Genomic DNA, 14,752 nt, shown 5'->3' on the forward strand with positions numbered 1-14,752 from the left:
ATTGTGGTGGAAATGGCAGTTTGATTGTGGCACGCAGATTCAAACAAGGTTTTGGCACTCATATGCAAATTAGGCTGCCAATAGCGACTGCTTGGTTGTATGAGGAGAAGATCGTGTGCAGAGAATAAAATGCCAAAGAATGGGGGGAAAACCTCACTTAATCCCTCACAACGCATATTCTCTTAATCTTGGTGTTGGCTTAGCGGTTGTGGTGGCTGGCTTGAGATCTTAGGGTCCTGAGTTTGAGCCCCTGTTGCCTGTGAATTAACACCAGGTGGGGTTGACTTAGTCTGTCATCCTTCCGAAGTTGGCGAAATGAGTACCAGCTTACTGGTAACGGGCATCAGCAGCACGGCCGTGCCCTCAGCCTTGTGCTGCATACGAAGGAGAATATTCTCTTTGTAACCCATTCGACACATGAGAAGAAACCTATCTGTCACAAGTAATAACGAAATGACCACCTCGGGAACCGCTATATGTTGCGTGCCATTGCCTTGGGGTCTTGGTTCCCAGAACCGTCACAATATATTGGAATAACCACATGATCAACAATACTTTTCACAGCTGATATCCATTTAGACTCATATATTTCACTTTCATGAAGGCACTTTGCGAATCTAAACATAACAGCAGAATACGAGTGTTCTTGTTTTCGAAGCTTTCTGAGCCATTTTAGGTAACAATGTTTATTTCGTACACACGATATTGTTACGGCTGTGGAAATTCGCAAACCACCATTCAGGGCCCGTAGGTGAGATATCTCTCAGTACATGTGTAGTTAGCCCAAACCCATTGTATAGAGTGAATTTATGTGATTCATTCGGGCTGCGATCCTTTGAGTTAGGCGTTTTTCTGTTCTATCTTTATTTTGAACCAACCACGTCTCAACCGCCATCACACAACAACCACTTTAACCACCACGCCAGCCATCGTCACCAACTACAACCACGCTCCAACCCTCAGACAACAACAACAACGCCAACAGCTACGACCTTTACCTTCACAACTCGATCCCGCAAACATCGCATCACCGCCATTCCCAACGGCACCATAACCATCAACCACCACCGAAAACCCTCCACCACCTTCACCTCTCTCCTTCTACGACCATTCCCGCACCACCTGTGAACACTAAACGTCGGGCTGTCTCGGGCCCGTTTGGCGATTGGTGCCAAGCGCACCGAGCCACGAGCACAAATAGCGGCCTTTCCGAGGGAAAATTCGGATCAAGATCAAGAACTTTTCCTCCATCCAATTAGCGAGCGCGGGGCGACTTGGCCCCGCCTCCAGGCACGTGTGTGTAAAGTCGATGTATGCAAATTATTGGATCAGGGGAGATTCACGCCCCCACTTCCTCCGACAAATGGGCGAGCGTGGCTCCGCCCCCGAGGTCATTCTCATCCGAATATTTGCATAGCTGCTCCTGCCAGCCTATAAGAAGGCGAGCGCAAGGCGAATGAAGTGAGTTGGGTTCTGGAGTCGCGGAGAAGAGTTGCAGAGAGAGTTGGGCGAGTAAGAGCGGTGGAACTGCAGGCAAGAGAGCTCGGGTCCGAGGCCATAAGGACGGCGGTCGGCGACGAGGTCGCGGTGTGAGATCGCTCGTCGCGGGACCCAAGCCAGCCAGCCATCTCCCTCCCCCAGGGCATCAACAATTCCCCTTTCCCCCACGCTGAGATAGTGCAAAAGGGGGCCCCGTTCCCACCCCACTCCAAACATCGTGCCAACGAAACCCGCCAAGGAGCACGGAGTCGGAGCACAGCCGAGCGGCCACATCTGTGGCTCGCCTGCCAATGCGTCACGAGGACGCGCGTAGGACCCCCCCGGTCTCGCGGACTTGGCCGCTCCTCCAGGTCACGCGCACATATTGGCCTACAGGCCCGTCTGCCCCCTTGTCTATGAGAGTGGCTTCTTTCCTTTGCTTTTGTGTAAATGTGTGTTGGCGCCGTCTGTAAAGTAGAACTGTATAAGTGTTGCCGTGTGTGCGCGTAGTCGGTAGTAACTCTGCGTCGTTGTTGCTTTTGTTTTGGTTGCTATATGTGCATTTTGACTGTATGGCTGTATATATGTGCTTTCCGTGTGCCGGGAAATAAATGTGCATTGTGTGAACTGTTTTCCCGTTTCGCTTCGTCTTTTCTTTATTGACCCTCCATCCTGCTTCACGTAAAGGGTTCGTAGTGGGTGCAAAACGTCCGGTAAATAATCTGAACCGTCGAGGTCGACGATAACACCGCTCGGTTATCCCGATAGTACGGAACGGGCCGCCCAAGCGGCTCGTGTCTGGAGTAGACCTGCGGCGAGGTACGATCGCCCGGTTTACCATCCGCGTGGGTACTTAGGTAGGCCGAGTTTGGCGAACAACCCTATCCTACGTGGGTGGCCAATTGGCACGATTGTGGTGAGGTCGAAAGGCCCACCCGTGACTGGCTCCGGGCGATAGTTCCTGGAGGGTCACGACTGAATTGTCCGTCCGGTGGGCGATGCGGTCGCGATTCGAGTGACGTGGCCGTCCGCACGCTGGCAGGCCCGATTTCGCAACAATATATATACTTTATGTTGCCCCTGAGTCCCACCATTTCCTGGGGTTTCTGTGCATGTGCTCTGAGTATTCTGGTGCCGAATGTGGGATTTTGAAAGTCGTGTATTCTGTGCAGCACAATTAAGCTGTCCTGTGCTTTGTTTGTTATATACATAATATCACCAGGTAGAACATGAAACCCTCTGGGAAATACATTTGGTGATTCACTAGGGTTGCATTTGTAGCGTAAGTGGTTCCTCTAAGCCTAAATGGAGGTAATGTGAAATATTCAGTGTTGCAATTGTTAATTGTTATGCCTCTGCGGACGAAGTTTTCGGAGGCATTATGTTTTCCGGTTGTCCATCCGTCCATAATGGATCCCTTCAGCCGTTCTTAAGTTATCCAGGTAATGAAAACCTAAGTCAAACTTGATACAAGTATGTATAATAATGTAAGGATAAACTGATTAGATTTTGGGATCAAGAGGTCAAATGCCAGAGGTGTCCCCTAAGGTAAAAATTCTGTTTCTGCCCTAACTTGTGAACCAGTGATGGGATTTTCACCAAACTTGGGATAGCCGAAGTAGATGTAATGATGCAAAGATGAAGTGGATTAGATTTCTGCATCAAGATGTCAAAGGTCAGAGGTCATGTCAGGTCAAATTGTGATACTTGACAACAGCTGAAGGGATTTAAATTTAACTCTGTACAAGTATTATGATGATGCAATGATGTGGGCAGAAGCATATCTCGGTCGACGTTGCAACGTCGAGGAGTACCGTTATAGTTTTTTGGAGCTTTACATTTTGTTTTGCCGCAAGCTTTTGATTAATGTATAAATTTTGGAGAGAATATATTTTTGTTGCTTCTTTTTGCTGTCTTTTTGTCAGACACTAGAAATGTTCTCGCTGTTCGCTTGTCTTTTTCTTTGCAGTCGTGAAATTGTCGAGCAGCGTGACAGCAGCGTTGAAGACGAAGGCCTGATTGGCCTCCTCAAGTTGTGTTCAGCAGTTATGAAGCACAAGCCGGCTTTCAAGTTTACTTGCGATGGCCAGGTCTGGTCCTTGAGCTGCTGTCTCATTTCAGGACTTCACCTCAATATTGATGTGCCATAATTTTATAACTCTGTAGAAAGGCCCAAATTATTTATGTGCCATGTAAACATCGTGAGAAGATTGCCCTTGTTGTGCTCCGGGCTCGAGGTGGAATGCCCGAGTCCCCTTGCCCGAGGCCCGGGCTTGGGACCCTGTGACCCAGATGTAAAGCTCAGGATCCCATTAGCCAGGGGCGAGTTACGAAGCTTACCAAACACCCTGTTATCGTGTGAATTTTATTGTACAATTTTTGAAGAGCTTGGAGAAGTATAAAGCCTTCCTTACCCTTTACTGCTTTCTTCCTTTTTAACTTGTTCACATATCTACTGAGGAAAACTTGACATAAATGATGAATTATATCAAGTAACACAGGGTTATCTTTATTAATATGGAGAGAAGGTGGCAGCATTATTTGAAATGTTTCACTTGTACTTATTCCCACCCTTTAGGAATTTCTGCATGACGTCTTTAACCTCCTCTTCATGCTGCCTAGCATGGCGGACAGGCAGCAACCCAAATGCAAGTCTGAAGGAGCACGTAGTGCTGCCTTTGATCTGCTAGTTGAACTTATCAAAGGTTGTCCAGAAAGCTTCCGTCTGCTGCACTGTTGGGTCATGACACAGCATCTCCACAGTACGTTTTGTTACTTTTGTGGGGTGGGGGTTACATATTCCCATGGAGCAGATAGCAATGTATTGAGTAGCATGGTCTGTGTACAAGTTGTTGGCCATCTCGATGTATAAGTAGGGAAATGGTAGCTTGAGAATTGTCCTGTTTGAATGTGCACCATACAGGGGTTGGTGCATGATAGTAGATAGTCAGGGATTATGGTTAAGGAAATTGTGCATATGACCTCTACGTCAACCTCTACCCGGGGGCGCTGGGAGACTCAGCATGAGAGAGAGGGGTGGAGTGATAGACGCCTCCCAAGGGGTGGAACGTTGCCCGGGGAGAAGTGGGACGAGCTAATCTGGCAGTTGGAAGTCGGGGACAAAAGAGTATGTCTGAGGAGAATGCGGCTGGGAGTTTTGTGTGCGAGTCTGAGGAGAACGGGCTTGGTCTGAGGGAGAATCGTCTCTGAGGAGAGCTTTAAGGAGGTCGTCCTGCCTGCCTATTTTTGTCACCCTGTGCCTGTTTCATCTACCTGCTGCTTTGTCGTCTCATTGTTGCCCAGAGCCCGTTCGTTGACCTGCCTGTGTGTCTTCGTGTCCTCCTCGTCCCTCCTCATCACCTGCTTCTCCCCGCTGCCGCCAGAGCCGAGTCCCCCGGTTTTTGTTCCCTTTCCCCCATCAGTGACTGAGTCTGGTGTGTGGCACCATATATTATTTTTTTTAATTCCGATTGTACATAATTATTATCAATTCCGTGTCCCCCTTTGTTCCCCACCACTACCCGCCGTCGTATCCTTCCTTGGTCAATAATCCCTGGTTTATTTTGTTTGTAGTTCAGGAAATAAGCCTGTTGGTTTTTCGTGTCTCTCCTCACGACCCACGCACGTGTTGTTCGCCATTAATTCGGAATGTCTCCCCAGGAGTAAGCCGCTCGGGACACCGTGGGATTTTACCTACCCACCACGACGAGCTCGACGTTAGTCGAGCCATCAACACTACAGTATTCTGGCCATGGTGTGGAATTAGTGTATCGATGCAGTACATTGTCAGTACATGCTATCTATTTTGGTGTCAGGCTGTAAGACTTTCTTGGTGTGCATTGGATTTGGGGTACAGCAAATTCAACGTCTGCTGCAATATATATTTCGATCAGATCTGGTGGATTGAGTCAGGATTGATTGAATGGAAACACACTTTACCTCCTTCGCTTTTATTAGTCGCCTCCCGGTTTCACCAGAGGGGACTATAAGTTTGCTCTCCGCCTCGTCCGTCCGTCCATCTCACCTGTATTTTTTCAAACTCCCCCCCCCCAATACCTTTAACATATTCAACATATACATGGTTTTAATATGATAAATTACGGAACAAGTTCGAGTTTCACTGTGTTTCGTTAATTTTTCACATAGTTACCTTCGCAAACTTTGTTGCGAAGGTTATGTTTTGATTGCTGTGTATTTATTTATTTATTTGTGAATATGTTTTTTGTTTGTTTGTTTCTTATTCGCATAACTCCAAAAGTATTGAACTGAATCACAGCAAATTTGGTGGGATGATTGGTTATTATCCGAGGACCATTTGATTAGATTTTGGGAGCAATCGGGTCAAAGGTCAAGGTCATGAAAAGGTCAAAATCGTCTTTTTACCATAGTGCGGTCAATTTGTATCCAATTTGCATGCAACTAATGCCAAAATGTTCAGAATTCAATGCCCCATCTTGTGATATGTGACATGACACAATGACGTAATAACCCTTATTAGCGGTTGGGAGTCAAAGGTCAGGGGGGGTCACGACATTGCAAAATGTGCGGTTTTAGTCATAACACGGTCAATTCTTATCCGATTTGCATGAAACCAACACCAAAATGTTGACTGTTCTGTTCCCCACACTCTAATACCAATTACAAAATTAAGAGTACAAAGGTCAAGGTCGAGGTCATGAAAAGGTCAAAATCATCATTTTGCCATAGTGCGGTCGATTTTTATCCAATTTGCATGAAACCAATGCCAAAATGTTGTGAATTCAATGCCAAATCTTGTGATATACGATATGACACAGGAAATTTAATGTTTTTAAGCCATCATAACACATATGAGATGGCAGATGTGGTATGGGATTAAAGACCCTCACAATTAACGGTTTCTGGGGGGTTGGGGGGCAAAAATGTAGCGTTGGCGAAGGTATGCGCTGTACTGAGTGCCGTTCTAGTTATGCCTTTTTTGGACTCGAAAATATCACATCTGGAGGCGACATAGATTGAAAAGCAATTCTTGCTCTTGTTTATGTTTTATTTTTGTACTAGCAAATACCACCCATCGCTTCGCTAATGGGAAAACTGAAGGGACGAGGGAGAAAAAGAGCAGAGGGGAGAGGTAGAGAGGGGTGGGGGTGGGAGAAGAGATGGAGGGGAAAGGAGAGAGGAGATCGGGGGAGCGAGGAGGGGTGGGGAAAGGGAAGACAGTGTGAGGTGAGAGGAAGGGAAGGCAGACGTGTGGTGGAGCATTAATTGCCTCCTGGACACATCCAGAGACCAACCCTGCCCGGACACGTCTGGAGACAAACACCATCCAGACATAACCGCTGTCTGAATATGTCCAGAGACAGAGAGGAGGGGAGAGAGAGAGAGGTGTGTGGGAGGAGGGTGCTTGGGAGGGGGTAGAGCAACGATGGTACAGGTCGACACAGAGAGAGATACAGAGACAGACAGACATAGACGCTTTATGAACCGTGTGCGAGACACACACACACACACACACACACACACACACACACACACACACACACACACACACACACACACACACACACACGTGCTTCACCAATATCAGAAACAACCCAAAAACCTTGAGTTTCTTTCACCGAAAAACATTGTTGCATTTAAATAGATGTTTCAGGGATATGTTCACAAACATTAATCTTTATAAACAGCTGCATGTAACCGGTGGGGGAAAAAAATTGGCTCAGTAATTTAGAAACACATTAATACGGCAACCGGCTCGGAAATCGGGTGTTATTTCACACTAACTTGCTCAGGGCGACGGAGCACGAACCCCTCGCTCGGGGCGACGGAGCACGAACCCCTCGCTCGGGGCGACGGAGCACGAACCCCTCGCTCGGGACGACGGAGCACGAACCCCTCGCTCGGGGCGGCGGAGCACGAACCCCTCGCTCGGGGCGGCGGAGCACGAACCCCTCGCTCGGGGCGGCGGAGCACGAACCCCTCGCTCGGGGCGGCGGAGCACGAACCCCTCGCTCGGGGCGGCGGAGCACGAACCCCTCGCTCGGGGCGGCGGAGCACGAACCCCTCGCTCGGGGCGGCGGAGCACGAACCCCTCGCTCGGGGCGGCGGAGCACGAGCCCGTCACTCGGGGCGACGGAGCACGAGCCCCTCGCTCGGGGCTGCGGAGCACTTGCTGCTCGCTCTGAACGACGTGGCGGGCAAAAGCGTCCGCAGTGAGTGAATGATTTGCTCAGAAGGATGTTGCGCGGTACCGCTATCGACTGTAAGGTGTTCGGCAAGTCGCTTTAACACTCGTGCAAGCCCTCCAATTAAGTGGTTGATAGGGAAAGGTTAGCCAGGCTGTTGCTGCATATCATATAGGAACCCTTTAACTTTAAAGCAGGTCGTAACCGTGCACACAGCAGTTAATGAATTAAAATTAATTTGTGCAAATCACGACTTTATTCACGAAAGAGTTGCTGCTTGATACAGAACAACCCTGGAGACATCGGAAAGTTCAATGACCGTGAAATAAACCTTGTAGATAATGCATCGTCTTGCCTGCTCGTCTGTGCACGTGTCATGTGGTACATGGATTTGGGGTCTGTGTGAATGTTATGACTTTTTTTTGAAATGTCCGTTTTTCACCAGATTTGTTTTGATTTCCTGCAGAGCACCTCACGAAACTTCTGAAAATATAGACACAGATCTGGCAGACACTATGGATAGGCAGTCCCTCTGGGGGACTGGGCACGAGGTCCAGCAGTGAATGTATTAAATCATATAACTTGATGAAGGTGGTTCATTTTGGCATGTTCCTAAATGTTTTGTTCACTCAATATAATTCTCCAAACAAGAAGGTACGGAGTCGAAAAAAGATAAGTTAAATGCTTTGGAAATTTCATATATTCTTGTGTATCTATGGAGGAGGAAACATGGCCTTGCTTGCTTAAAGTAAATAGGTGTATTGGCTTAATTAAATTATCAGCTTAGTGGGGAAAGTGGAAAAAAAAGACTGTCGTGAAGAAATTGTTGCAGCCTGTTCCAAGTCAAGGCATTGTTGAGCAGGCTAAATAACAAGGCGGCTTCAGACCCAAGCGAGGTTACCCAGGAAATGCCTTAAGACCCCAGAGAGTGAGGTGGCTGAGGATCACCCGATGAAGGATATAAATAAATAAGGCTTTTAATTATCTTCAAAAGGGGTGTTTTAATTAACCCAAACACTCAATTTTCATTCTTGCACTTCCTTGGAGTTTTCTTGGTATGCATGCACAAAGTTTCAGGCTGCTAGGTTTTATGGTTTTGGAGTTATGGAGGACACACACACACACACACACACACACACACACACACACACACACACACACACACACACACACACACACACACACACACACACACACACACTCACTGACATTTATTAGTTTCAGGTACGGAGCCGAGGATCTTGGAAAAGCTCGAACACAGAATGGACCAGAACATAATATATAGAGGAGAACCTGGTGGAAAGTGTTAATCACACTTACATTAGGGTAGAGTGACCCTTAGAGGAAGAATGAGTGTAAAGAACAATGACATCAAGGGTGGAGGAGGACACAGAGAGTGAACAAGCTGGATACCAGCTCAAACACAGCTCGAGGAAGAAGGGTAAATCGGGTGATGGAAACAAAAATGGAACAAAATAACGGAAAGGCTGTTGGGGGGGGGGGGGGAAGAGAAAACAACAACCTGGAAAGGAAGGTTCATGCTTGGGGAGGATATAAACGAGCAAGAAAAGGGCAAAGTGTGCAAGATCAGGAAGGAGGTGGTAAAGATGAAGTTCACTGACCTGTGGGTAATGCAAGGACAACAGATACAGAAACTCTGTTTCATCAAGGGAGATGCCAATGATTTTGGGGATTTTGTTTCCACGGCATCAAGCCAAGGCGTGCAGGGTGTCAGGCAAGGGTGCCAGCCCAAAGGGGAGAACAGTACTCCATCAATCCATGGATGAAGGCCTTTTGAATATTATCTGCCCTCTATAACGCTGAACCCAGATCTCTATAAAGAAAAAAAAATGGAACATGGGTGGGATGTGCACACTCGCTGCTTGCAGCAGCTGTTCCAAATTAGTTTGAACTGAAAGTGAACAGCACATGGTTGTTTTTTTTCTTTTCTTTTGTCAGATTGACTTGCTGGCATGGAAGTGTCTAATAAATAGGTATAGTTTCCAACAAACATAAATTCCTGCATTTTCATAGGCATTCTAAAGTTTGTGCTACCTTTGTTGTTGATGGTGATGTGATGTGATATCATGACAGCATTATATTCTGAATTGTTGACTTTGTGATGATGAGGACAAAATGATATTTATTTTAGGCCTGTATGGGTTGAGACAGAAAAGTCTGGTAAATTCCTCCTCACTCGTGATCCAGAACTGAAATATGCTGTCATGAACTGAAACCCATCTCGCAGCTTTGAACTACAACTTCTGCATAATGCTCGCTCACATAACCCCAGTGCTTGATGTTTTATTTGCCCTCAAAGCCCTCGAGGGAAGAGTGGGATTCAACAGCCTCACAAATTTAGTTGCACAAAGAGAAGAAAAGAGGGGTAATAGAATAGAGGGAGGCAGTAAGCCTTTATTTTGTAACTTACTAGGTGGAGGTTCCTGAAAGTCCTTTTCTCCTGGAGAAGCTTGGGTCTGAAAGCTCAGAAAGTCGAGAGCAAGAGCGAAGGAGAGGCGGAAAAATAAACAGACCACAAAACCTCGCTATGATTTGAGACTAACAGCCTTTGTGCTTTTGCCTAATCGCAGGATATGCATTGATGTTTAGAGCTTTGAAACCCACAGAATCCATGACAGATGGATGTCAAACGGGGGGAGCTGGCCAATAGGGAAGAGCAGTCGTCTATTGATCAAGAAAGGCTTTGTCTGCTGTAAGTACTGATTATTCGAGGAATGTCTTGGAACAACAGAAGATGACCGAGTCAGCTTTGGCTGGCTTTGGAGACCTGCTTTTGAAATGTGGTCACCCAAGGATAGATTGTGGCTGATGTTGAGGCAATGAAGTTCATGATGAGATCAAGAAAGGTCGTGGCTGATGTTGAGGCAATGAAGTTCATGATGAGATCAGGAAAGGTTGTGGCTGATGTTGAGGCATTGAAGTGCCTAATGAGATCAAGAAAGGTCGTGGCTGATGTTGAGTCAATGAAGTTCATGATGAGATCAGGAAAGGTTGTGGCTGATGTTGAGGCATTGAAGTGCCTAATGAGATCAAGAAAGGTCGTGGCTGATGTTGAGGCAATGAAGTTCATGATGAGATCAGGAAAGGTTGTCGCTGATGTTGAAGCAATGAAGTTCATGATGAGATCAGGAAAGGTTGTGGCTGATGTTGAGGCATTGAAGTGCCTGATGAGATCAGGAACGGTCGTGGCTGATGTTGAGGTGAAGAACCTCTTTCATTGGTTAACTGTGGAAATATATACAGTGCCTTCACAAAGTGTTCACACCCCTTGACTTTTGGCACATTTTGTTGTATTGCTGCCTGAATTAAAAATGGATTATATTAAAATTTTTGTCAACGATCTACACAAAATACTCCGTAATGACAAGGTGAAAACGTGTTTTTTGAATTTTTTTACAAATCAATGAAAAATGAAAAGCTGAAATGTGATACACACCATGAGTTTATGGAGGGCAACAGATTTGATCCTGGCTGTGTAAGAGCTTGAGACAACAAACATAGGAAGATTGCTCCACATGTGTAAGAAGGGGATGAATAAGTGAGCTGAGCATTAAGTTTAGACTATGGGTCACAAGATAAGGATTTATGTTGATAGGTTCAGAAGAGGATGCTGAAACATATCACTTGTGGCATTGCAGACCCAGGTTCAAATCCCAGATATGATATGTATTAATGTATTTGTCCATTGTAAAATTAGATACAGTACTTATCCTGTATCCAAAATGCACCTATCATAGACAGGTCTCTGCCAGGCAAAAACTGCCCTTTTTTCCAGTCAAGGTTTTCTCTGCTAATTTATGTACTTTGGAACATACACTTTCAAATAAACTTCTAGGCCCCCTGAATTTTGCCGCAAATCCAATATGGCTGCCCCAGATATTTCAATGCACAGCAAACTTTTTTCTGGTGCATTTTACACCCCATAAATGTATTACCAACAGATAGAAACATGTCACTAAACTACCAGAATAACCCTTTATTTCTATTCTGTGACGTCGAAATGACGTCAAAGCAATGCGATAGCCCCCATAATTTCAAATTTTATCAAACTTTATATTTTGAATGAATTAAAATCGGATAGAAATGTGGTATTCTAATCACTGGTCCATAAATTTTCAATGACAGCAAAATGACATCATATTAGGTACAGCGACCTCTCCTCGCTGTGCCATACTAGATTTCAATGTTGGAGAAGCTATTTGGGATTAGTCCAACAAAATGCACGAATTGAAATGTATTTCTATCCCCTCTCAATGATCAAAGTACTTGTCCAATTGAATGACGAGGCTCTGAACCATTCTCTCATGCTGTTTCCTTGTGAGATGAAGAGGTTAGGATATCCAACCTATCCTTCAGCGTTGCTCTGAGCTTTGCCATAAGGTGACTTGGCTTAATGAAGGCATCTGTTGTCTGCTTGCTCGTGCTGTAACCACCATGCATTGGACCACCCCTAACTTTCACCTCTCTGTTGATTGTGATCTCAGTGATCAAGTCTCCATGGATTGTCGTAAAAGGTTCACCAGACAAAGATCCCCCGAATCCATTTTCCACCAGGTCATCCCAGGCATCCTTGTGGTTCATCTTTACATTCTGCAGATTGACGTGTTGGAATGTCAGGTATCTAGCATAGTTGACATGCCCAAAAGCAAAGCACTTTGGAAGAAGCGTTCACTCTGCTGCAAGGTGTGTTTCAATACTTTTCTCCCTCATGGCGGCTATAAGGCATAACATCGCTGATACATCCTTCAGATACTCTACCATCATCTTGGCCTGTGTTCCTTCTGAGTGCATCAATGTGGTATGATTTTGTCGTACCTCTCCTGATTTAGCCATGAAATTATCAACATTTTGCTGTTAATTTCCTCATCTGCATGTGCAAAAATATAGTCCAATTCAAAATCGTCTGCTATCTGTTCGATCATGTCCATGTACCATTTAATCACATTGTCTGCTGGAGGCAAAGGAACGACAGGAAGAGACTCCAACTTGTACTTAGTAGTGGAGCAGTCATTCACAGTTTTCATGAATGAAGTCGAAGAACCTACAGACCCTAGCACATCTTTATCAACCTCTGGAAAGAATTCTTCTAGGCAATCATCATCCACTATACCAACAATAACCCACGGATTTTGAATGTTCCATAGTCTGGCTCCTCTTGGTCAATTAGACTGGACTGTTCCTGTTTGGAGGCAGTACTGGTCGGGGTATCATCTGCTCGGACAGCCTGGAATATTGTACCAGTTGTATGGTGGGTAGTTTGAGCTCCTGTTAGAATTTGTTGTTTCCCGTCAGAGTTATCAAAAGTTAGATGCACACTTTGCCCTGCGGTAAAACCTGGAGGAAGCCTCTTATGCTCCATCGAGATGAACTTTGCCCAGATGTTATTGATATCACGAACATCCGTGTACGATACTCCAATGCCAATTCGGTTTAGGAGTTGAGTGGCTTCCTTGCTGCCTGTTATCCTGTGAATGGTTAAACTCATAGCAACTCCTATTGGAGAACGCTCACCATTGACCAGTTTCTCCCAACTTTCAGCTATGGCCAAAATTTTCTCGGCTTCAACCCTAGAGGCAGTGGCATATCCAAATGTGTTTGTTGACCTCCTAGGATTGATTGACCAAGCATTGGCATTGTCAATACAGTGGAGTGGTCTGTGACTATCAAGTGGAGTAAACAGTTCGTCTGGTTCTAACGGCCATTTTACAGCCTCCCTCTGTGAAAGTTTTCTACGAATTTGCCTCGCAAATGCCTTGGTCAGATCAGATTCACAAAGTCCATTTCCTTGTAATGTAGCCGCAGAGTACGAAAGTGGATTGACCGCACCAGAGTGGACGACCAGCCGGTTTCCCAGCAAGTGAAAGTCAATGGCATCTCCAAATCTCTTAGTCAGGCATTTTTTCAAAGTATAGGTTTTTGAAATCGTAGGTTCCCTAACATCATATTCTTCACTCATCTCCTTTATATCATCAATTAACTCTGTCAGAAAATAGGCATTCAGATCCTTGATGACCATGCGTTGGAACAGTTTGAAAAAGCCATCCATGACCTCTGAAACTAATCCATCCTCCTCTGCTGGAAGCTTCCGCTCATAAGTGTAAGTAATCTTATTATAGCAAGTCTTATGATAATACACATCCGCTGCAAAAACGTCATAGGACGCACCACTAAGAATTACATCATCAATTATTTTTGCGGCAGCATGCAACTTGTCAGTTTCATCATTTATTTTCACATCCCTAGCTTGCAGGATTTTTGATACTGCATTTTTCTCAGAACATCGGCCTAGACCACCACTATTGAAGGGTTTGCTGTCATCTGCCGTTTGCACATTGCATATAAAACAGATTTTCTTCGTTGGAAGGGACCCTCAACGTATTCTGTACGGGGGCATTAACAACATCTTCATTGGACTCATGCGAACCAGTTGTCCCTGAACTCGACGGCAGTAGTTTTTTGGACTGGGCTTCCTTTCGGGTGATTCTGTTTCGAAATGTGATTCTGCAGTTCTCATGAACATAGACATCCTGGCCTACGCTAGAAAGACGCTGTGCAGCAGACAGGAATTCAACATAGACTGCCTGAGTACATAAACTCTGGTCAATTTTTACCCATCTTTCTGCCAGTGCTCGAATAGACTGCAAGCCATCCTGAGTTAACTTTGAAGATGGCTCACCTTCGTCGATACGTTCATTACACAGACAACACAAATGCAATCATCACTCTCTAAACACAAAATTGGTGTAGATGCCATTGTGCAACAGTTTACACCTGTTCAAAAGCTGACATTGTCTTTATCTGTAGAAATGTGCATTCGCTGAATCTTCTCAGGAATCCTGGAATCTCTACTGCCTGTCCTGATGTTAAGGATTCTAAAATAAAAGGGAAGCTGAGGAAATATGACCATGGAGAGAGGGAAATACATAAATCACTTGAAACCTTTTTATACAGTAGAAAATAGTAAATCCAAAGTGACTTAGACTGGTGATTTGATATTGTTGGTTATAGAATAAAAAGTTTGATAAAACTTGAAATTATGGGGGCTATCGCATTGCTATGACGTCAAGGAGACGTCACAGAATAGAAAT

At 45.4% G+C, this 14,752-nt stretch overlaps 1 protein-coding gene and 1 pseudogene across 7 annotated transcripts in view; one reads left to right on the top strand and one right to left on the bottom strand.

Annotated features, from left to right (window-relative positions):
- USP34 (ubiquitin specific peptidase 34) overlaps positions 1–14,752 on the top strand; it is a 341,601-nt gene that overhangs the window by 226,481 nt on the left and 100,368 nt on the right. For all 7 annotated transcript variants that reach the window (XM_085890368.1, XM_085890370.1, XM_085890369.1 and 4 more), the window contains 2 exons: positions 3,449–3,569; positions 4,058–4,241. In XM_085890368.1, coding sequence (XP_085746494.1) covers positions 3,449–3,569; positions 4,058–4,241 — 305 coding nt within the window. The remainder of the gene's footprint in view (positions 1–3,448; positions 3,570–4,057; positions 4,242–14,752) is intronic.
- Positions 11,644–14,720, bottom strand: LOC147023737 (uncharacterized; annotated as a pseudogene).

The sequence above is a fragment of the Eptatretus burgeri genome, chromosome 7 (assembly GCF_056783735.1).
Source record: "Eptatretus burgeri isolate ZD-2024b chromosome 7, Ebu_testis_v1, whole genome shotgun sequence".
Taxonomy (NCBI): domain Eukaryota; kingdom Metazoa; phylum Chordata; class Myxini; order Myxiniformes; family Myxinidae; genus Eptatretus; species Eptatretus burgeri.